The sequence below is a fragment of the Sphaeramia orbicularis genome, chromosome 15 (genome assembly GCF_902148855.1).
Source record: "Sphaeramia orbicularis chromosome 15, fSphaOr1.1, whole genome shotgun sequence".
NCBI lineage: Eukaryota > Metazoa > Chordata > Actinopteri > Kurtiformes > Apogonidae > Sphaeramia > Sphaeramia orbicularis.
In genome coordinates this window covers 30,178,689-30,202,274 of record NC_043971.1, presented here as the reverse complement: position 1 = coordinate 30,202,274, position 23,586 = coordinate 30,178,689, and the positions used below count along the sequence as shown (strand labels likewise).

General features: G+C 36.9%; 1 protein-coding gene across 1 annotated transcript in view; it reads right to left on the bottom strand.

Annotated features, from left to right (window-relative positions):
• Nucleotides 1–23,586, bottom strand: part of grid1a (glutamate receptor, ionotropic, delta 1a) — a 374,524-nt gene that overhangs the window by 146,739 nt on the left and 204,199 nt on the right. Inside the window, exon 3 of the mRNA XM_030156621.1 lies at nt 19,559–19,843. Coding sequence (XP_030012481.1) covers nt 19,559–19,843 — 285 coding nt within the window. The remainder of the gene's footprint in view (nt 1–19,558; nt 19,844–23,586) is intronic.

Here is a 23,586-nt window from a genome sequence, read left to right as displayed (position 1 = left end):
ACATTTACTATGGTTTTTGTTGAGCCTATTTAAAGTTAACAACAGTAGTAAGCTCCCAGAGGAGGCGTTTCTATTATTGTCATTTAACTAGGTTCACATCATCTGGCACAGAGTAACAGGGTGCCATTATACTTTTGGAAACCATGAATATTTGACAGCACTTTGTCGCCTGATGGTCACAGAGTACAAAAACTGAACTGTGGACAAACTGTTTGAATGGGGCTTACATTTACTTCCTGAATTATTATCCCAGTCTGGTCCTAGTGAATACTGTAAGATACTGTACAGCGATTATCCTTTTGCATTATAACTACACCATGCAGGCCAGGAAGAAATTAATTGCTGTGCAAAGCCATAATGCAACTCTGAAAATTGATAAATAAATAAAAACAGATTAAAAAACGGAAATGCAGATTTTGGGATCTCTTGGGAGAGAAATATAAAAGTTACTTTCCTTGTTTTTTAGGCTGTGGTGTTTTGTTTGCTTGTAGGAAAACTAATGCATTCGCTTAATAAATTCAAAAGGATCAGGTGATCAGGAAAAGACGTTGGGTCTGCATAATTGCTTGAGTACGACTGGGGTAAACACATTAAAATAAGATTAGATTCAGGTGGAATATTCATACTCTGTATTGTGAAAATCATTGTGTTTTTGTCACCTTCCAATGAGGCATTTATATCCACAGAGGCAGCAGGTCCTCTCCATGAAGTGAACAGGACGGTGCCAGGATGAAGTGACAGCGGGGGCAGTTAAAAATGGAGTGGGGGCACTTCTATTTATACTGTACAACAGTATGTCATCTTCCTGCTATGACTATTTCTGTATTTATTTCACCCTGTGGTGTCAGTGTAGTAGCCTTTGGACTAGATGGGAATCCAAAACGTCATATCTTACATTTTCCATGCATCAGCACTGTTCTGCCTCAAAATCAAATGATTTATAGGTTTTGTATGTGAATCCAGTATTATTGTCCTCACACATTTTACAGAATCTGAATCTGAACGTATACCAAACTCATTCGAAACACTAAGAGTTGATTCTTAAAGTCAACAAAGTAGTAAGTGCCTCAGGATCATTATTAGATCTACCTATTAGATCTAATTATTGTTTGTGTGTCTTCACAACCAAAAAAACCCCCAGACATACAAGTTCAACTTCAGCCACAAAAAGCTGCACATGCTGACATAAATTTCCTAACATAGAAGAGAACTTCAAGAAAACTGTGTGTGGAGCATACTTTGACCTAGGGCTGGGCGGTGTGGAAAAATATAATATCACAATATTTTTTTTCATATCAGACGATATCAATATGTATATGTATCATGATATAAATCAAACCACTATTTTTGTTAAGCTTAAATTTTCCGTTCCTCATAACTTAGATGTGAAGACATCAGAAGCTTTTTTTTTATTTAAATAAGATTCATTTTCTGTCAGAGGTTGAACATGACAGATGCGCTGAAAAACATGAATCATTTATCATTAAGGAACCAAAAGTAATGTGTTATGTTGTATTAATGTGAGATGGGGGTGGGGTTTAAGAAGTTTTCTTCTTTCCACTCCTTTTTTACAGTACATATTGAATTTATTTTGTTATTACTCGTGTATATAGCAATTGTTATATTGTCTTGATCACCTTTAGTTATTAATGTATTTGCTCTGTTATTAGTTCCTTGTACACCTAAAAATGTTTAGTTTTTTTTCTTTTGCTCGAAACAAATAAATGAAAAATGAATGAATGAACATTATACAACTGTTTCAGATAAATAAAACAGGTACATACAGTATATTTAAAACTAAACTAAAAGTCTGACCAGCAGGCAAAAGCTTTCAAGTTTTAAAAGAGAACACAAACAAAACAGACCATTACATTTGTTGGTCAACTCCAAATAAATAAAATCTTCATTCCAAAAAGGTTAGTGTAGATAGGCGAATGTTTGCGTTCTTCACATTGGCTACATGTATTCATTCGGTACACCTCTATATTGTATTGAAGACCCTGAATGAAACAGTTCGGTATAAACGAGTGCACCGTTAAACCCCTACTTCTCAGGAACCCAGTCCCTCGAGTTCTTGGTCATATTTTCTCCAGAGGGTACACTCATTACCTCCGACTGTAGCCCAAACATTAGCGTGTGTGTTGCAGCTGCTCTTACACCTGTGCTGTGTGTCAACCGAGCTTGACCTGGCTCTAGCGTGATTGGCTCGGTGCAGTGCTACTTTATTATGACTGGCTGTTCGTATGTCTGTCAAAACATAGACGAATGAATTATGTCAAAATTGAATCGAGCGTGTCTCATATTTCTACAGAGAACAAGTTATTTCGCGATTTATATATATCGTAATAAACACCTGTGTAGACTGGCTCTTAACCTTTAGCACCGAGACACTATTAGTTTTAAAATCTGTTTTTTTTTTTTTGTTTGTTTTTTATCACTGTGTGTTGTGCCTTATTGTTTTATGCATAATTATAGCATTTGGATTTAACTGCTATCGTAGAATTTAATCATACTTTTAGATGTAAAGCACTTTGGTCTTCTCTATGTTGTTATAAAGAGCTACATAAATAAACTTTGACTGATTGATTGATCATTATCGTTTTACCGCCCAGCCCTACTTTCACCTCTGTGACATTTGCATCTCCTCTTAAACTCCCCCCAAACCCAAGAATGGACAAATCAGGTCCTTTCATATTTAGTGGCCACTGTATGTGATAGTTGAGGGCAATCTGCATTCACCACTAGATCTCACTAAAGTTATGTTAGTTATGGCAACATGATTTGTTTGTTTGTTTGTTTGTTTTTATTTATTTGTCGTTGAAGAACATGTCCATATTGATAATGTAACTGTAAATGTGGTAAAAAATACAATGTCATGTGAGTTATTGGAATGAAGATCAGAAAAAAGTATGTGTAAGTTTACACCTCTCCCCTATTCCTATCAATGCTATAGAATTACATGTTTATTTATCTTGTCTTATCTTGAGCACTGTCATATATTCCTCTTAATTAAATTTAGTTTTGCTGATTTAATTATGATCTGTTCAAAATAAACAATCTGAATCTAAATACTGAGCCATAATCTTCTTACTTCATGCGCCCTTATCTCAATATGAAACAATGCCAGGTAATTTCTAGGAATTAATTTCAGTGTGTGAAATAAATACCGTTTTGTCATGCAATATTTATTTCATCATTGTGCAACATGTAATCAGTGTTTGTTAGCAGGGACCGTAACACAGCAACATCCATTTTATATTTCCTGCTTATCATTTCCTTCAGTCAGAACCTTCCTCTTGTGTTTGCTTTCCGTTACCATCTCTTATGTTAACAGGTCGGTTTTGACCCATGTCTTAAATCAGCTGTAAAATACACAAAAAACAATGATCTATCATCCAATTTGTTTCTTATCTCTTGGCTAACTTGTTAGGTTTCCTTATCCATGAAAATATTGGTTTTAATATTTTTGGTGTGAGCATCTTGACCTTTTTTTTTTTTTTTTTTTGTCAGTATACCCCTTGATGTGCACTCTGCAAGTCACCAACTCTATATTGAATTGAGTGGACATGCCCGTCTTTGCTTGTTTTGTTTTTGTGCAGGTATATACTGGATAACAAGGCAAAATGAGAATCCCTTAAAGCTCACATGATTGGGAGAGGAGCTGGCTGTCAGTGTGTTGGCTGACAGTGCACTTATGATTTCAGTTTTCACTCTAATTATTGGTTTATAAACTCATTTTTCTATAACAGGGTTGAAACTGACCCTAACAACACAAAAGTCATAATTTCAACCAGAGTATTTCATAATTTAGTGAAAAAAAAAAAAAAAAAAATGTTTTGTATTATTTTGTTGAAATAGAGGTTCCTGACAAAGTCAAAAAAGCCTGGATGCAATAAACAAATTTTATGTGGTTCTTTTATGCATTTAAAACCTAACATGGGTTGGCGCTGACCCTAACACAAGAGGAAGGTTAACATGCACTCCTGTAAATTGTCTACATTAGTGCTAGTACTACCAACAGAAACCTGGTTCTGTTGAGCAGTTACAGTTGCCGCACATTTATGAGTCTCGCTTTCACTATTTTTACATTTTTCTTTATTTTTTTTTTTTCTTTGTGATCTCCGTCCTTTGTCTATTCTCATGAAAAGCCAATTATATGAAGGTCACCTGTATGTTCAGTCTCCATGAAATTACCTGACAAGTTAGTTGGCTGTGTTACAGACCTCACGGTGTAATTATCAGAATAAGTGAGTAATGCAATAAGAGAAAATGAGACAGAGACGTTTAAGAAGCCTCTCTATTTTCTCATTTCTGTCACTAAACCTAACCCTGACACAATGCATTACAGACTTCCACAAACCTCTCCAGCAGATATCCTCTATGTTTGTCAGTGTCCAGACCCTCCCCGGGTTATAAATGCACTATCTACATTAGGAACCACCTCCTACTTGGGACCAAAAAGCAGTTTAATCAATCTCACACCTAATCCCAGCCTAATTCTCTCCTCCTCTAACACAGAGCCACAGGGAAGGCAGAGACAGATGTAGCTGCTTCACAGTCATTACTAAGCTCAGGTTAACTCAGACAGGTCTGCCAAGGAGCCTAATGATGTTCAAGCAAATCGACCCCTCTTTAAGATTTCCTATAATCGTGCCTCAGCTGCTTTTTGTGCTCACCGTGTTATGATAAAATGACAAGACAATTTTACAGAGGCTTTTGTTGTAGGTAGTCTACCCACTGTCCACCCTCCCACACACAATCAATAGCTGGGTTTCTCTTCTTTTTACACACATACACATATTTCTGCCAAATTTAACCCGGAACTGAAAGTCTAAAATCCTCAAATAGGACTTCATAAATATTTTAAAATGTAATTTATGGGTAAACAAAGCAGGCTATTTAAAAAAAAACTGGAGTCAATTTTGGGACTGAATGGAAATGTGTTGGTTTCCATTTAAAATAACCAACATCTAAGGCTTCAAAAGCTGCCCTCACTTTTTTTTTTTCTTAAATCAATACAGCTTATTATTCCATCAGCTGCAGGCCTGATAGGTAGGAGTGTTGTGTCAGATTCAAAACAAAGCATAGCATGACTAACTTTTTCAATTTGCAGCAATTGTGCTGAACAACATCTATTTAAAGACATAGTTGGTGTAAAATAAGCCCTCCCCTGCAAAATACAAGTGCACGAACTTGGGTTGTGTTCGGTCATGGTTAAATGCAAAATGAAGCCAAATAAAACTAAAGAAATGTTTCGATTCCCTGCAGGAACTCAATCAGCAACTGCAGATTCAGTCAAAGTCATTTAAATTCAGAGAGCAGAGAAGTGTTGTTTGTGTATGAAAGTTTCATTTGATGCCCGAACACTCTGGTTGGTTTCAGAGTAATGCCCACAATGCACAGGGGGCTACATAGTCCTTCACAGTGAACTGAGAGAAGTTTTGTTTTTGAGTGGGAGATATCAACTTATGAGGCCTTGACATGTACAGTATTGGAATAAAAAGCTCAGGCCTTAGACTACCCTTCAGCACTGTTAATGTGCATGGCTAAAATCAGCACCACAACTATTCTGGCAAAGAAAGAGTAAAAAAATAACAACACAAAAACATGCATACAATGATATTTTGCGGTCATAACGTAATGTCACTCTGGTTCCTATGGAGATGCATTGTAACTCCTACGACTTAACCCTTAAAGACCCAGTGGTACTTTCATGGCAGCTCCCAAATGATATTTTTGTTTTATATACACTATATTGCCAAAAGTATTCGCTCACCCATCCAAATAATCAGAATCAGGTGTTCCAATCACTTCCATGGCCACAGGTGTATAAAATCAAGCACCTAGGCATGCAGACTGCTTTTACAAACATTTGTGAAAGAATGGGTCACTCTCAGGAGCTCAGTGAATTCCAGCGTGGAACTGTGATAGGATGCCACCTGTGCAACAAATCCAGTCGTGAAATTTCCTCGCTCCTAAATATTCCACAGTCAACTGTCAGCTGTATTATAAGAAAGTGGAAGTGTTTGGGAATATAGCAACTCAGCCACGAAGTGGTAGGCCACGTAAACTGACGGAGCGGGGTCAGCAGATGCTGAGGCGCATAGTGCGAAGAGGTCGCCAGCTTTCTGCAGAGTCAATCGCTACAGAACTCCAAACTTCATGTGGCCTTCAGATTAGCTCAAGAACAGTGCGCAGAGAGCTTCATGGAATGGGTTTCCATGGCCGAGCAGCTGCATCCAAGCCATACATCATCAAGTGCAATGCAAAGTGCTGGATGCAGTGGTGTAAAGCACGCCACCACTGGACTCTAGAGCAGTGGAGGCGCGTTCTCTGGAGTGACGAATCGCGTTTCTCTATCTGGCAATCTGATGGACGGGTCTGGGTTTGGCGGTTGCCAGGAGAACGATACTTGTCGGACCGCATTGTGCCAAGTGTAAAGTTTGGTGGAGGGGGGATTATGGTGTGGGGTTGTTTTTCAGGAGCTGGGCTTGGCCCCTTAGTTCCAGTGAAAGGAACTGTGAATGCTTCAGCATACCAAGACATTTTGGACAATTCCATGCTCCCAACTTTGTGGGAACAGTTTGGAGCTGGCCCCTTCCTCTTCCAACATGACTGTGCACCAGTGCACAAAGCAAGGTCCATAAAGACATGGATGACAGAGTCTGGTGTGGATGAACTGGACTGGCCTGCACAGAGTCCTGACCTCAACCCCATAGAACACCTTTGGGATGAATTAGAGCGGAGACTGAGGGCCAGGCCTTCTGACCAACATCAGTGTGTGACCTCAAAACTGCACTTCTGGAGGGATGGTCCAAAATTCCCACAAACACACTCCTAAACCTTGTGGACAGCCTTCCCAGAAGAGTTGAAGCTGTTATAGCTGCAAAGGGTGGACCGACGTCATATTGAACCCCATAGACTAGGAATGGGACGTCACTTACATTCATATGCGAGTCAAGGCAGGTGAGCGAATACTTTTGGCAATATAGTGTATATTAAACTTTCTTAAGTGATTTATCACCATGTATTGTAATGTTATCCTCTTTATTTTGAGCTTTTTCAGAGCAAATCGTGTATTTTTTTTAGGGCTGGGCAACTTAACACGTTATTACCGCGTTAATGCATTCGTTAAATAATGCCGACAATTTTTTTTTATTTCCCGTTAATGCCGTTCTGCCTTTCAAGCAATTCCTAGTTTATTTATACATACGGACTCTTATTTTGAAACTTATGCTTTTATTTCGGCGCTCCACACGCCGGTGCTCTGTGTGAACTGCAGGTAGCTGAGAGAAGAGTGAGCGAACTTTCCTAGTAATGCTGAATCAAACTTTAACTCCTGCAGAAGTAACACCTGTATGTATCAATCATTCTGTTGTTTACTAAATAATTTCACAAGCAAACACGCCGTTAAAAACATGTTTATGACGTTATTTTGGATGTGTTTATTGCAATGTGTTATTAACATGTTTAAGCTAATTTGTTTATGCTAGCAGCCGGAGATGGGTTGCTAATTCTTTATGCAGGCTCATGTAGCAATTAGCTCGGCAGATAGACAACAGGTTTCCCAAGAAAAGCCCAAAATTTCTGTCCAAATCTTTTACTATAGACTCACTGTAAAACTGCAACATACAAACAAAATATGTCTGAGTTCTGTTCATTGCCTTAGTACATTTACATGGCATTATACATTTAAATGAATGGGGAAAAGACCGCTAGCTCGATGCTAACTTGAATGGGAAAATCCATAGACACGCTAACGATTAGCATTTACAGATTAATTTAAGATTTACAACGTCTTTTTATCCAGCAACAAAAGTTCACATCAGAGATATTTGATACTATTCATTCTTACAACAACTGAACATAAAATACTCACAGGCAAACGTTTCTGGGGCCATACAAACAGCCTGAAAGAAACGTGTCTTTTAGTTCCCTTTCATGTCCAAACTGACTACGGGAACACCGCAAGGACAAAACATACGTTAGTGCAACTTATTCTGACCACTAGAGGGCCCCCTTTGCTTGCTTTCAACAACTGAACATCACATATTATTGGGCTTATTAGTATTAGTACTTATTAGTGGGCTTAAGACTCCTGTCAGTCACTCACAAGCGGAAATAAAGTGGTGGGGACATAAACATGGAGAAAAGTACCGGTCTTTTACATGGACATTTTCATTTTAAATGTCTTCAGATGGTTGGGTTGAGAAGGACACAGTTGTTTGGAAGCACTGCAATGTGGAATTACTTTTATCACTGGAGTACTTCCGGTCTGAAATATCACTTAAAGGCAAAACATGCAGTTGATGCCGGCCCCCCCAAATATAACTATGTGATTAATTGCAATTAATCGCAGAAATCCACGTGATTAATTGTGATTAAAAAATTTAATTGCTGCCCAGCACAATTTTTTTTATATTTAATTCACTGATCATGTAGATGCTCATAAAACCTCAGAGTAAATTCAAAGGTTATTACATCAAAACAGAGAAAACTGAAGAAAAAGTGACTTTTTCAGCAAATATATCAATACCTGAACATAAAAGCAAGTGTCTCCATCCACTGTCATTTATCAAAGTTAATGGATTTTACTGGTGAATCAATAGCCCCTTTTACACAGCCCTTCTGTTAGGAGAATATTTCACCTTTATTCCGGAACGACGTCTGTGTAAATGAAAAGGTGGATCATTTGGTCCCACTTTTATCGCCACTCTGTAAGGCTTCTGGAGGTAGTAACAGAGCCATGATAAAGGTGGAATCATGATTCTGGAACGCTATGTAAAAGGAACACCCCTCGTTCCGCAACCAAGGTGTCGTTTTGATTATTGGTATTGCATATGCGACCCCCAAAAATGAGCGTGGGCTGTGTACAATAACAAACATATCAACGCGTCCAGAAAGATGTCGAACTGGGGAGATGCTGAGATCTGTGAGCTAGAGGACTGTATCGATGCTAACATTTGTGGAACGGTGAAAGACGGGCCGATTCTGGAGAGGTTAGCAACATTCTATACGCTACGTTGCATCACCGCCCCTTTTGTCTTGGCTGTGTGAATCAGTCAGTGGTGGAAAAAAGGTCGGATCAACATCTCACTTTTTTTCCGGGATCTCTGTGTAAAAGTGGCTAATGTTGTAGAAGACGACAGTGTTTCCACATTCACTATGGAGCCTCTAAATGTCCAAATGGGTCATATCTGATGACCATTAAAAACTGCATTTTACACTAATTATTTATATTTATTAATAGGATTAGTGGATCAAAAATTATTAAACATTTTAGATCAGTGAATGGTTGTGGTCAATGGTGGGTATTTGGGCCTTTATGGGTTAAATTATAGACATACACTCTCTCACTACAAAAAAAAAAAAAAAAATCTAATAATGTGTTCAAAATGTACAATGACAAATGGAACCAGAAGAGGTGAAGCTTTAGAAGTTGTTTACATAATGTTCTGTTTATGCAGCTAATGCACTGGTGGAGACGGGAATGAATTGGCTTCCCCGACACACTTCATTACGCCGAGCTCCACTTTGCCCCTGAGGTCAGGAAAGCCAGTGGTTTGAGCTGTAATAAAACACAAAACTCACCCTGTGCCCTCCTACTGCAAAGCCGTGTGTTGTTCTCGCCATAAGTGTTATCAAAGAAATGAGATACATTACAGCAGTAAGATAAGTGCGACATAGATAATGAGATCTTTGAGCGTAATGCGACTGTGTCCGTCAGCAACCCTGCAAAACACAGCCTTATCATCCATCCCAAAATATCTAATACCGCTTTACATGTTTGCTTTTTTTTTTTTTATAAAGAAATCATGTTTTTTTCATGAACTTCTAAATCAACTTCTATCATTTTTATTCTAGTGACATGATAAGTCTAAAAATAACTGAACTGCATGATCTCTGTGTGAATCCGAAACCCTTTCATCTCTGCTGTCAGATATATTTCACACTATTTTAGATGGAAGAAGACGGAAAACTCTGATGTGTACTGATCAGCAAAGTGCTTTAGAGTATTAAAAGTCACATGAACTCCGTAAACTTGCATTTTATTGTCATATTATGTATTCTGTCTAATCTGACACCATTATTCATATCAGCTACAAACACACGCTGAAAGGGTAAACAGGATAATACAAGAGGCAGGTCTTTTATTCTGATTTTATCATACTTGAGTAAATGTGCAGCTCATGGTGACTGAACCCTCCCCTGCCTGATAAAGCTTTAAATATGAAACTGCCGCATTGTTGTTAAGAGTAACCTGTACATCTGCAGGCATAACGCCATCCCGATGCAACGATTTCATTAGTCCTGTAGGAATATCTTTAGCTTTCTTTTATTGTTAATTTGCATAATGTTTTAAGAAGGGCTATAAATGTCATCATTATCATTCTGGATTTACATTACGCTGCTTTTACTCTGTGAGCTACAATAGTACATAAAGGAATTTAATCCCCTCCCTCATGAAATTTACTCTCCCCTTTTAAATACTCATCTGTGTTTGTCCAGTCAACATGTCAACAATAATAACCAGCGTTTGTATGTGGTAACAACTATGACAACATCATGATAAAGACTCTTAATGCATATTATGTAGTTATTTTATTCTAAAATACATTTAAGTTGGTTCTTGGCTTTAATTTTATTTCATATGTAACAGTTACTTTGTTTAGCCTCATTTGGAGTGTTACCTAGTGTTACTTAAATAAATGAGGGTCATGGGCAACAACACACCATAGGGTCAACCAACTCCAACTTGTTCTATTTTTTTTTTTTTTTTCCTGAACCTGTTGCACCACACAATATTCTTCTTCTTTTTAAAGCTCAGAAAACAATTACTACTTTTAACCCCACATGAGTTGTGTATTCCTCTGTGTCTCTTATTTCTTTTCTTTATTTTTATTTATTTTATTACTTTTAACTATTTGATTGATTTTATTGTTTTGTTTAGAGCATTGTTGTCATTTTTGTACTTATTTATTGTTTTTAGTGTATTTCTTCTAATTGTTTTATTATTTTATGATCTGCAGCACTTTGGAAATGTTCTTGTTGTTCAAATGTGTGATATAAATAAAGTGGATTGGACTGGATTGGATGCAGTTCCACAATTTAAACACGAATGTAGTAAAAACATGACAAATGAAAAAAAAAACAAAACAAAAAAACAAACATATGACATTAATCCTTAATCCATAAAGACCCAGTGGGACTTTTGTGGCAGTTCCCAAATTAATTTTTCTCTATATTTAACCTTTCTAAAGTGATTTGTTACCCTTTATTGTAATATTATCCTCTTTAATTTGAGTTTTTTCAGTGTAAATAATATATTTTCCTATATTTAATTCACTGATCATGTAGATGTTCATAAAAGCTCATGGTAAATTCAAACTGAAGAAAAAGTGACTTTTTCAGTAAAATCTATCATGAATTGAACATAAACCAAGCCTCCCCAACCACTGTCATTGATCCAACTCCATGAGTTTTACTGGTGAATCAATGTGTTAGAAGATGACGTCGTTTCCATGGTAACTACAGAGTCTCTGAATGTTCAAATGGATCATATCTGATGACCATGAAAAGATGACAAACTGTATTTTACACCAATTATTTACATGGATTGATAGGATTAATGGTTTAACAGGTGTTAAACATTGTACATCAGTTGTTGGTTTTGTTCGCCAGTAGCTGTCTGGGTCTTCATGGGTTAAAGTTTGTATATACACACATGTCATAACACCAGGTTTTCTGTGTTCTTTCCTGTTAACATAAGAGCCTGATGGTTGCTTTTGAGGTTGCAAGTAATGATTTTAGTAATATGACTGCATTGTGCAAACACCTTTGTAAAGCAACTTACTTTTTTCCTGCTTAAAGCCATTGCATTGACTCATTATTCGTAGGCGCATCAGTTTTGCTCTCTTAGCTTTTTGCCTTTCCCATGAATCACTTGACTAAACTATATGAGTAATGCATTTATATTACGCAGAGTATAGCTAGCTTACAGGCAACTCATGAAACCTAGAAAACCCTGATATGATCATCAGAGATAGCTCAGGAATATGATCTTGAAAGGAATCTTCATGGAGAAGAAGCTGTCAGTGTTGTACTTCCTGCCCTTTTCATGCTAAACATAGACTGAGCTGAAGAGAGAGATGCCAGAAAATATTTGACAAGATCACAGTGTGATCTTCATCTGAGCTCCGCGTGTTGAGTCATGTTACATAATTTCATTTCCTCTGTTTGATTATCTCCAATCTGACAGCATGTGTTGGAGGTAATGGGTTATTCAAAGTCTGTTTTTATGTTGTTGAAAAGATGGAAAAAAGTGGAGGGACAGGGGAGGAAAAAGACATTTTGGAGAGCAATTTTAGCTGCAGTACTTAATGATAAACAACATTTTTATAGACGCATGACTTTTCTTAACCCATAAAGACCCAGTGTTACTTTTGTGGCAGTTCCAAAATATATATATTTTTCTGTATATTTACCTTTTCTTAAGTGATTTATCACAATTTATTATGACATAATCCTCTGTAGTTTGTGTTTTTTCAGTGAACATCAGGTATTTTCCTATCTTTAATTTATTGATCACGTAGATGTTCATAAAAGCTCAGAAAAAAGTTGAGGGTTATTATATCAGAAAAAGAGAAAACTGAAGAAAAACTGATTTTTCTTGTAAAATCTCATTAACTAAACATGAACCCAGTGTGTCCAGCCACTGTCATTGATCCAACTTGACAGGTTTTACTGGTGAATCAATGTTTTAGAAGATGACGGTGTTTCCTTGGTAACTATGGAGCCTCTGAACGTCCAAATGGGTCATATCTGATGACCATGAAAAGATGAATAACTGCATTTTACACCAATTATTGACATGGATTGATAGGATTAATGGATCAAAAGTTCTTAAACATTTTACATCAGTAGATGGTTTTGGCCAGGTTGGCTGCTTGGGCCTTTATGGGTTAAACTCATCTTGCACAAATTCTGTATTAAGAAAAATGCATCCGTTGTAAGGCAAACACAGACATACAGGGTGGGGAAGCAAAATTTACAATGAACATTTAGTTGTTTTTTCTCAGCAGGCACTACGTCAATTGTTTTGAAACCAAACATATATTGATGTCATAATCATACCTAACACTATTATCCATACCTTTTCAGAAACTTTTGCCCATATGAGTAATCAGGAAAGCAAACGTCAAAGAGTGTGTGATTTGCTGAATGCACTCGTCACACCAAAGGAGATTTCAAAAATAGTTGGAGTGTCCATAAAGACTGTTTATAATGGAAAGAAGAGAATGACTATGAGCAAAACTATTACGAGAAAGTCTGGAAGTGGAGGAGGCAACAAAAAATGTACCAAAGCTTTTATTAAAGCTCTCAAATCCAGAATCCTAAAGGATCCAACCAAATCCATGAGAAAAATGACAATTGAACTTGAGGTAGACAACAAGACCGTTAGAAATGCAGTAAAATATGATTTGAAGTTAAAATCTTACACAAGAACACCAAAACACTTGTTGACAACAGCAACAAATCCAACTTTAGCAGTTTTTGGGAATCATGTTTATGGCCGCCTTCTAGCCCAGATCTAAACCCTCTGGATTCTGCTATTTGGGGCGTTTTAGAACATGCTACCAATAGAACATCACACAGCAATGTCGACTTTCTTAAAGATACTATTAAAGAAGAATGGGAGAAGTTGTCACCCGAATATTTGAGGAACAAGTTTCAGGAAGTGTGTGAAGGCAGTTATTGAGAAAGAAGGAGGACACATAGAATAAAAACATTTTCTATTATGTACATTTTCTTGTGGCAAATAAATTCTCATGACTTTCAATAAACTAATTGGTCATACACTGTCTTTCAATCCCTGCCTCAAAATATTGTAAATTTTGCTTCCCCACCCTGTAATCATATCCTATAATAGCATAAATAATTGCGCTTGTGGTCAAACAATGTATTAAGCTGTTTCACTAATTAAACTAATACATTCACCTAAATTGGTAAATATTTTTCAAGTTGGTTGTTTTTTTTTGTTTGGTTTTTTTTTTAAGGTTATGATTAGCCAGGAAAACCTTAGACAGCAGGAGGTAAATCAGAAATAAATTACAATGAAAGCATTATTAATTGAAAAAATGGTTTGAGCCTGTTCAGAAATGTTTTACTCATGTGTAGAAACATTTTGTTAACAGTGACAGAGCTGGGAAAACAATCACAGCTGTTCAAGTTAAACAACTTCAGTTTTAATGCAGACTGATATAAAAACTGAGGGCAGTGATGTTAACTTAGGTTAATTCGTTGCCATTTCATTTAATTGATACATCATGTCCTAGTTCGGTGGATATCCTGAATAAGCATGAGCCAAGTAAATTATTTTTCCAGTTCTCATTGCTGTAAAATCTGCATTTTTGTAAATCTGTGCTAAACTTCTGCTCAGAGGAATCAAATCAGTAGAGCTCTGCTGGCGCAATTCAAGAGGCGATGGAGGCCGCTCTGGGATTTCCGACTGTGTTCAAAGAGAATTATCCAACAGTGTATTTGATGTGATGAGCAATTTACAATATTAACAATCTGGTTGAATGATGGATTGGGTCAATGTGAAAGCCAGAGAATATGATTCACATCATTTTGATCAAACTATTCAGTGACCCCTCATAAAGTGAACTGTTGTCATCCTGGGCTGATCCCTTCACTCTTTACTTTTAAGTTTTATCTTTAGATGCATACTTGATTATATTGATTTGAAAGGAAAAGTAGGAATATACAAAACATTCACCCACTTCGCATGTTATCAGCCTACTGCTTAGGTGTGATCATCCTCATAGGTATGGACGAGTAGGGGTCTGCTGCACTGTTAACAGGTCCAGAACGCTCCTATCATCCATTCCAATGGTTGATAATGTAATGAAAAATGAAAGACCACTCTGTACCCAGGAGGAATCCACCCTCTACACTGGGATATTTACAGGTGAGACGTCTTAAAATAAATGTATTCGAACATATGATAACATTTGAAGCAGGAACAACATTAACAAGTGGTGCCAGTCACAACAAACCCCTCCCCCTGGCACGTATTGTAGTTTATTTTGGCATCGATCCAGCTGATGTCATCATGTCTATGCGTGTCTTGATGTCAGCATATCAACTGCCTCTATATATGTGCTAAATTTGAAATAAATTGAAAGAAAATCGATGTTTTTACAGACGTGAAATTTCAGCCATTATAAGTAAATGGGAGAAGGAAAAAGATTTTAAAAATTCATAAAAAATTTGAACTTTGATCTACTTTTCCCAAAATGTAATTGCATATATTCTGGCAATCTATAAACCCAATTTGGTGTAAATTCAGCCAAGAGTTTTGCTGCTACAGACATGTGAAATTTCACCAATTGTAAGTAAAGTGGGAAACAAAAAAAGATTTAGAAAGTTCATAAAAAAAATGAAAACTTTGACCTATTTTTCCCAAAATGTATTGACATCTTTCCTGGGTCACTGGCAATACATAACCCAAATTTGGCATGAATTCAACCAATAGTTTTGCTGCTACAGACATTTGAAATTCCGCCCATTATAAGTAAATGCGAAATTAAAAAAAGATTTTGAAAATTCATTCAAAATTTGAACTTTGACCTATTGTTCTCAAAATGTAATGACATCTATTCTGGGTCACTGGCAATCTACAAACCCAATCTGGTATGAATTCAAACAATAGTTTTGCTGGTAGAGTGTTAACAAACAAACAAACAAAGAAACAAACCAAAAACAATACCCCTTGCCTCTCCTTCGGGGGGTAGGGTTCAAATTTAGTCACTACACTACTAATACAAACAATAACTTGAACTTTAAATATCTGTACAAATGGAAATCATGATGTAGAAGATAGATAATTCCACCATGAAAAAAAAGTAAGTGTCCTTTTGTAAGAGTCCTTTGGGGATTAATGCCACGATCACTTTTCCATTTGGATTCTGGAAATGATTGGTGTTAAACATTACTGTTCGTAGAGCTGTACTGTCAATAAATTTTCCTGTATAATTTATCCAGAGGGAGTTTTGTCAGATGACTGTCATATTTTGTACTTAAGTGCTGAGACGTTTATAGCTTATGACACCCTAGAGCTGTCAGGGAGGGATTTTTTTTAAACCAAATACAGAGATTTGAACTTGAAGAGAGGACTGATGTGGGTTATGCTTTCTGAATCTAGTTCGGGAAATCTATCAATCTAGCAAAAGAATTTTATCCAGTGATGAACTGTGGAACACATAACTGAAAAGAAATAAATTATATTGTGAACATGTAGTTGTTACAGCTTCAACAAGTGATCATTTTTGGTGTCACTGGCTAAAAATACCATAAAAACGCTTCAAATATTATAATTCAAGCGATGTTAAAAGAAAAATAGATTGTGCACCTCCTCTTGGTTCTATTTTAGGTTCTATCTATCCAGTGGCAGATATAAAAATCTAAAAATACATATGTCTAAAATCCCTTTATATTTAGGACAAAGAGGAGAAAGCAACAAAAAGAGGGTATAAACTTCCAAATCTGTTTTTTCCCCTTGATATCAATCCTCTGGCACTTTAATTAAGGTGAATTTAAGTCTAAGAAAACAGAGCACTTTTATTTTTAGAAGTACATTCACAAAAATACTAATCTCGGAAATCACACACTACAATTATTCATTCCTCTTCAGGTATGTAGATATTAAATTCAACATCTTAAAACATGAAGTGCCATTGTAGATTTGCAGACATCACTTTGGTGATGTGGGTCACTGAGGTACTACATCAAGGCGGGTACCATGGGTATATGGCTGTGCTGTGATGAGGATCCTAATTAGCTTCTACATTTCTTAATTAAATCACTGTGGAGTCAAACGGTGTAACACATGCACAAATGTCAGTGATGCTGACTAGTACCTAATTTAGCAGACCTAAAAAGGCTATTTTGTTAGAAAATGTATTCTCATCCATTATTTCTCACTAACGGCACCTTGTTAAAATGAACCTTCATGCGTTTGACATAAGTTCCCTCTCACAGGACTTGTAATTTAAAGTAATGCTGCGCTTTGATGGTGAGGGGGTGTTATAGAAAAAGAATTCCCAGGAGACTGTGATTAAATTAATAAAATAGTGAGGCCAACTGACCGTACTGGGTAGATTACGAAGTGGGAAGACTGGTCAAATACCAGAGGTGTCAAGTAGTGAAGTACAAATATTTTTGTTACGTTTTCATGCAATTATCTGTACTTTCTACTTCTTACATTTTAAAAATAGCCTTGTTACTCCTATTTTATTTCAGCTTGTTTTCATTCTGGCTAATCAAAAAAAAAAAAAAAAATCCAGATAAATTACACCATCTGGATAGAGTGAATTTGATTGTGGTAGGATGAGAAATATAAACATGTACTATTCCGACACCCTATTGGTTTGTACACAATCCATCACACTTGACTTTTTGCACCATTCCAACACTTAAATTCAACTAATCCTCATATCTTCTACTCCTTGAAACACTTGTTAACCCTTTCATGCATACTGGTCACTTCAGTGGACAGTTCTTCTCCAGCTGTTCTCTGGTATATTCATGGGTTTTGTTGTTTGAGTTCCATATCAGCCAACACAGTGGACATTTATGCACCATCCCATACACTGACATTCATAATATTACTGTAACTTTATGCTCTTGATAAACCTGAGCTGCAGTAACATGACTGAGTGTAAATCAATTGCTAATTGTTATTAGACTGAAATTAACAGTTTTCTTACACAAAAAGGTTTTTTTTATATATTATCTCCATGAAGTGAGTAAGAACTAGTCTTAGAGTATGATAAAAGATGAGAAAACATCAGATTAGCTCCATTAAAAATGCTTTTCTTTCACAGTTTTCACACAGTATATCACTTTGATATTGCGTTTTAAATACATGTTTCTTTACTTCAAAAATTAAACACATGGTGTCCAATTGAGTGGACATTTTTGTAACTCTGTGAAAAATAGGTTAATTAAGAAAAAAAAAATCATTCTCATTGTTTTTTTCATGCCTAAAGAGGAATAAAAACAGTCAGGAAAAAAATCTTGACTAAGGTTTTCATAATTTGTGCATCAAAGGGTTAATTTTCAGTAGTACACATATGTGGTTCTTTAACACATTTGCATTGCACTAAAATGCCTTTATTTTCAATGGGCATATATGTGGCTAAAACAGGTAGACTAGTGCATCCTAAATGTTTCAATATTAACATTTTTAATATATCAATATAGTCATTATGGCCTTTAGAAACATGTTTTTTGGGGAGGTGGGGTAGTGCACTATAGACCCCTGTGGCACTGCCTAAGCTTTTGTCCTAATGGCATTTTTTCCGCTTACATTTACTTTTATACTTTAACTAGTTTTGAAACCAGTACATTTTCACTTGAGTAAAAAGCTTGAGTTGATACTTCAACTTCTACAGAAGTCTTTTTAAACCCTTGTATCCATACTTCTACCTGAGGAATGAATGCAAATACTTTTGACACCTCTGTCAAATACACGTATGAGATATAAAACGACAAAACGCACAAGAGATGGGCTGGTCAATAGTTCATAGAAAGTGCTAAAACCAGGTCTTGTTCTAGGTTGAGAATTCAATCGATCCAACTCCATGCTGAGTGTACACTTTCTAAAAAAAGCATCAATGTCAGATGGATCCAAGGACGTATTACTGCAAACCTGAAACAGTGTGTACCACATGTTCACATGGAGAACCAGCAGTGGAGCCCAAAGTGTGGGGAGGAAACTTGCATGGGGGTGGTGTTATATTCCCTTAAGGGCTTGCTTTAGTGTACACTACATCAACTGTAGCCTCCACTGTACTGAAAAATAAAACAGATTTACAGTCCCTTCCAGACTGCACTCTACTAAGTAGTAAAAAGATTAGCCAGCAGTGGCAAAGTATCATCACAGGAATGCCAATGCAGCAATACACTCTTCATCTTTCTGCCCTTGGACGGCCTTGCCTTGCCAATCATTGCTCCATCCAGTCCTTTGCCTTTTGCCAAATGTTCGTCAAGAAAGGTTTGGTCTACAGGGGCATTGTGGTGAGAGTTCTAAAAGTGAAAAGAAGACCATCCGAAATGATATACAAAGCACTGCTGGGATACACCCTTATTCTCTGGTGCCACAAATGAGCCAATTAGACTCAAACGTACCTCTTCATGGATGCCACTAATGATGAATCCAGCCATGGGAGCTTGTTTTCCCCAAGAATTTCTACCAAACTTTGATTTCTTTTTCTTTATTTTTTAACAATACTGATGAAAAGTGTGTGTTTATGTGAGTGTGTGTGTGGGAGGGTGGCATTCTTTCATCTTAGTTTCAACTCAATGGATCCTTCTTTGCATGTGAAGCCTGGTGTTACTTCAGAAGCGGCGAGATATCCACTTCTAGTCTGCGGCTGACATTGACGATGATTGTAGCGCATACTTATAAATTAAAGAGCTGTATACATACATAGAAATAAGCTGTTTAGAAGACGTATTTGGTGATCCATTGCTTACAGACATCCTAACTCACCGTAGTCGCTCTCATAAAAGATGATGAACTTCTGCCAGTGAAATTCAGACACAAGGGTGAGCAGCACGTCGTTGATTCTAACAGGTGGACGAGCGGCTAACGTGTAGCTCTCTCCATCTGGGCTAGGGTTGAGTTGACAAGCAGTGCGGGGTGCACCATCCCCGTTTCTCTGGATGAAAAGGTGGGGGATGTGCATTGCGTCTGTTAAAGACTGCAGGGCACTTGCTGCAGCACAGCCTGTGGATGTGACCAAAGCGAGGATTCCCTGGTTCATCAGCTCACATGCTGCACAGAGAACATGAAAGAAAAAAGAAGGGGGAGAAAAAAGGAAAGGTCAAGAACAATAGTTTAAAGGATAGTTTAAATGGGTATAAAGGAAACACATGAAGGTCAAAAGAAGACTCAGAAATGGACAGTTAAGGAGAACAGAAGAAATAAATCACAGTTAAACATACTTTCAAAATCAGTGCACAAACTAATAATTTGCAAAAACAGTTTTTAAAAATCATTTTCACATTTAAAGTTTAACATTGTATACAGTGAGCTCAAGTAGGTTTAATAAGCAAATGTGGTTCTTTGTATATCCTATTTAGGATTATGTCTGAGTTTCTGCAGAGTACAGGACTCACATTGTGTTATAATGTGCAGATGAGAGATTCAGTGGGGGGTATCCTCTAATCCTTGTCCCCCGACAAAAATGAGACAGCTGATTAATGGCAAAATACTTCCTGCATGTACCAGTCAATTTATAAATCAGATAATATAGAGTGTTAAAGGAGTGTGATGCATGACGAAAGCACTGAGCTAAGGTGTTTAGAGAGAAATCTATGCAAATTAAAAAGAATCACGTTAAAGGAAATACTAGCTCACAAATATTTTTTTTCCCCCTTAAAAACATGACATGTTACAGATTTAGAAGCCAGAAGATTAACAAAAATACATCCTTATAATATCTGTGGCGGGTCTTAACTTCCCCACATGTTTATTTACACATGTCCTCTGTACAAAATCTACTTTGGATCTTCTTAAGAAAGGTCAGCCTGTCTGCTGGCACAAAATGCCAAATATCCTCTAAAGATGAAAATGCCATCTCCAAGCTCATTAACATATCTGAAGTTGATGCGAAAAGCTGCTTTGTCTGAGTGGTGGTAAATATTTAATGCCTTTGTTTAGATGTGAGGTTGCTGAGATGTGGCACATAAACATTCATTAGGTCCTCTTAAAAATTATATGACAGGTAATCATTAAGCTAAAAAGATGAGTCTGCTGATCAAAAAGGACACAGCGGTGTGCAGCGATGACTAAAAATAGCTGCAAAGATCCTGCAGAACACATACTTTTAAAGCACATGTAAAATGCAGTAAGATATTATTTATTATTTGAGAGTGGGTTAGACGCAGTTTTGTAAGTTGACCTAACAATTCTTTGGAGTATACTATACAATGAGATAGAGCATATTTGCATTCTCTGCCAAGTTACAAGATGCAAAATAGCCAAATAGCCAATTAGCACAAAGGGGAAAATGAAATGAAGCTGTATGCAAAATGATTTAAATGAAGAATATTTAATTTGCATTTGATTTTCAACTCTATCTCTTTTATCAGTAACATAATGATCCACTACAGGGACAGACTAATTTAGCATGTGGCATGGGAATGCTACGTCAAATGCCGGCTTTAAAATTCAAGCCACTATTTCTCACAGTGGCACTTCTGTAATTGAGGCACATGGAGCTGAGCATATTGTACAAAACAGCAATTAAATGGTCTTTCACTGCAATTCATAATATCTAGCCTACCTCAATGCAATGCAAATTCCAGCAGAAAGCAATAGCACCGCAGATAACATACAGTGTGGAAAAAAAATATATTAGACCATCAGAAGTCATCAAGAACAATGGTTATGTAATCAAGTACTAACTCCTGTGTGTATCATGTGACTAAAACTGACAGAAAAGAAAACATGGAATGCCTAAAAGCACTGTTTTTGGCGGTACAATGCCATAGGTTTTGATGTAAGTACTTAAGTGATTTTAGTTATTATCAAGAAAACATGGAAAATGGCTAGACATTTTTTTTGTTTTTTATACACTTTATTTTTATTGTTTGATTTCTGTAAAAACCAAAACAAATATCCGGGACATTTGGGATACATTGACCATAAAAAACCTTTGTGACTAACAGTTGGTTTTAGTAATGTGACGTTAAAATGAAAATTGTCCATTTCTTCCATGTATCATGACACTCCTCTTCTTTAGTCTTCAATCTATGGGTCAGAATCTCCAACTCAAATATTCCATTCACATTTTGTAGCCAGTCATTAGTTGTAGGAGGTTGTAAACTGCAACACTTTTTGATAACAGCCTGCTAATAGTATTTTAAACTAGAAAAGCACTCAGAGAGCACAGACCTCCGCCAAGGGTGATCACCTCCCCCCAACCCCCAACCCCAGATCCAATCACCACCAAAATTTAATCCTTTGTTCCTTGTGCCAGTTTCAACATTTCCTGAAAATTTCATCAAAATCTGTCCATAACCTTTTGAGTTATCTTGCTAACAGTCAGACAAACAGACAAACTCAGATGAAAACATTCCCTCTACCATTCCTTGGTGGAGATAACAAATATCATTATATATCATTTTTTCTTACATTATTACCAATAATACAGCTGAAATGCATCACAAAACATGTTTTAGGGATTGCATAACCCAAAATCTTAACACTTGTTGAATATACATTATCCCAAAATGATGCAAGTGTAGGACATAACCAAAAGACATGTGCATGATTTACATTGACATCTACATATTCTCTTCAACAAGGTTGATGAAAATGGCTAGATGTCACCTCTTAAATTAAACTCTTATGAGCTATTTTTGTTGTTATCATTATATTTGTCCGAACAAATGTACGTTTAGTTGAACCAGGCATTAAAATGAACAAAACATTGAAGAAAACAAGGGTGGTCTAATCATTTTTTCCGCGACTGTATCATATAGCACAGGGCCCTGATACTGAATATTGTACTGTGAACAAGTACTGCACAAGAAAAACATGAGATAAACAGATACGGGTAAAATACCTGAAGGTATATCCACTATAATACCAGTGGGAGCGCAGGGAAGGGAGTGAGAGAGGGGAGTGATTGTGGAAAAAAGGGCATTACAGATGAGGTGAGAGGTCTGAGAAGGAGGGGTGAGGGGAGAGAGAAAAGCAACGCTGATGAGAGAAGGTACTCTGTGAATGGATCCATACTGGAAAAGAGTGTATGTGTGTGTGTGTGTATACAGGTTTGTCTGTGAATGTATGGCACAGGGGGAGGACTATTAATGTGACAAATGACGATTTCATCTGCTGACTGCAAGCACAGGACTACATTAAGCCACTGTAAATCATCTGAAAAGGGGCAACTAAATAACATACTGAGGAGGAATGAGGAAGCATCAATGTCACACAACTGAGGTAGAGAGAAATGTAGCTGGTCTTGTTCAAGTAGAACCAGGAGAAGAGTGCAAGGAGAGAAAAGAGGGGGAAAAGGTGCATGAAAAATGGGATTATTTGTAGGGTTTTTTTTTGCATGAATACTCAGGAGAGGGTGCAAGAAATATGTTCCTCTTTTCCAATGCAGGTGGGAGAGAGAGAGACAGACGACGAGGCGTAAAGTGGACAGATGTGCAACAGGGCACTTGGTAAATATTCTGTAGTGCAACATAAAATACTAATACTCTGCTCTGTCTGTCTACCCCAAAAAATCTGACTGGCAGAAAGACCAATTCAGTGTACGCTTTAACACAGATACAGCGTCTAAACCTGTCAGGTGATGACAATAAACTGTGTATTCCATATTGAACACTCAGAGCGGTTGCAGAGCTGCAGACTGCTTATAAAGAGGAGTTCTCCAATGCACAATATTCACTATAGTTGGATTTTATTTTATTGGTTCCACCCTGTAGTATTTTTGAATACTTTAATATTAATTGCCTCTCCAAGGTATTCTTATAGTAATAAAAAGAGACAGCGGTCAAAGT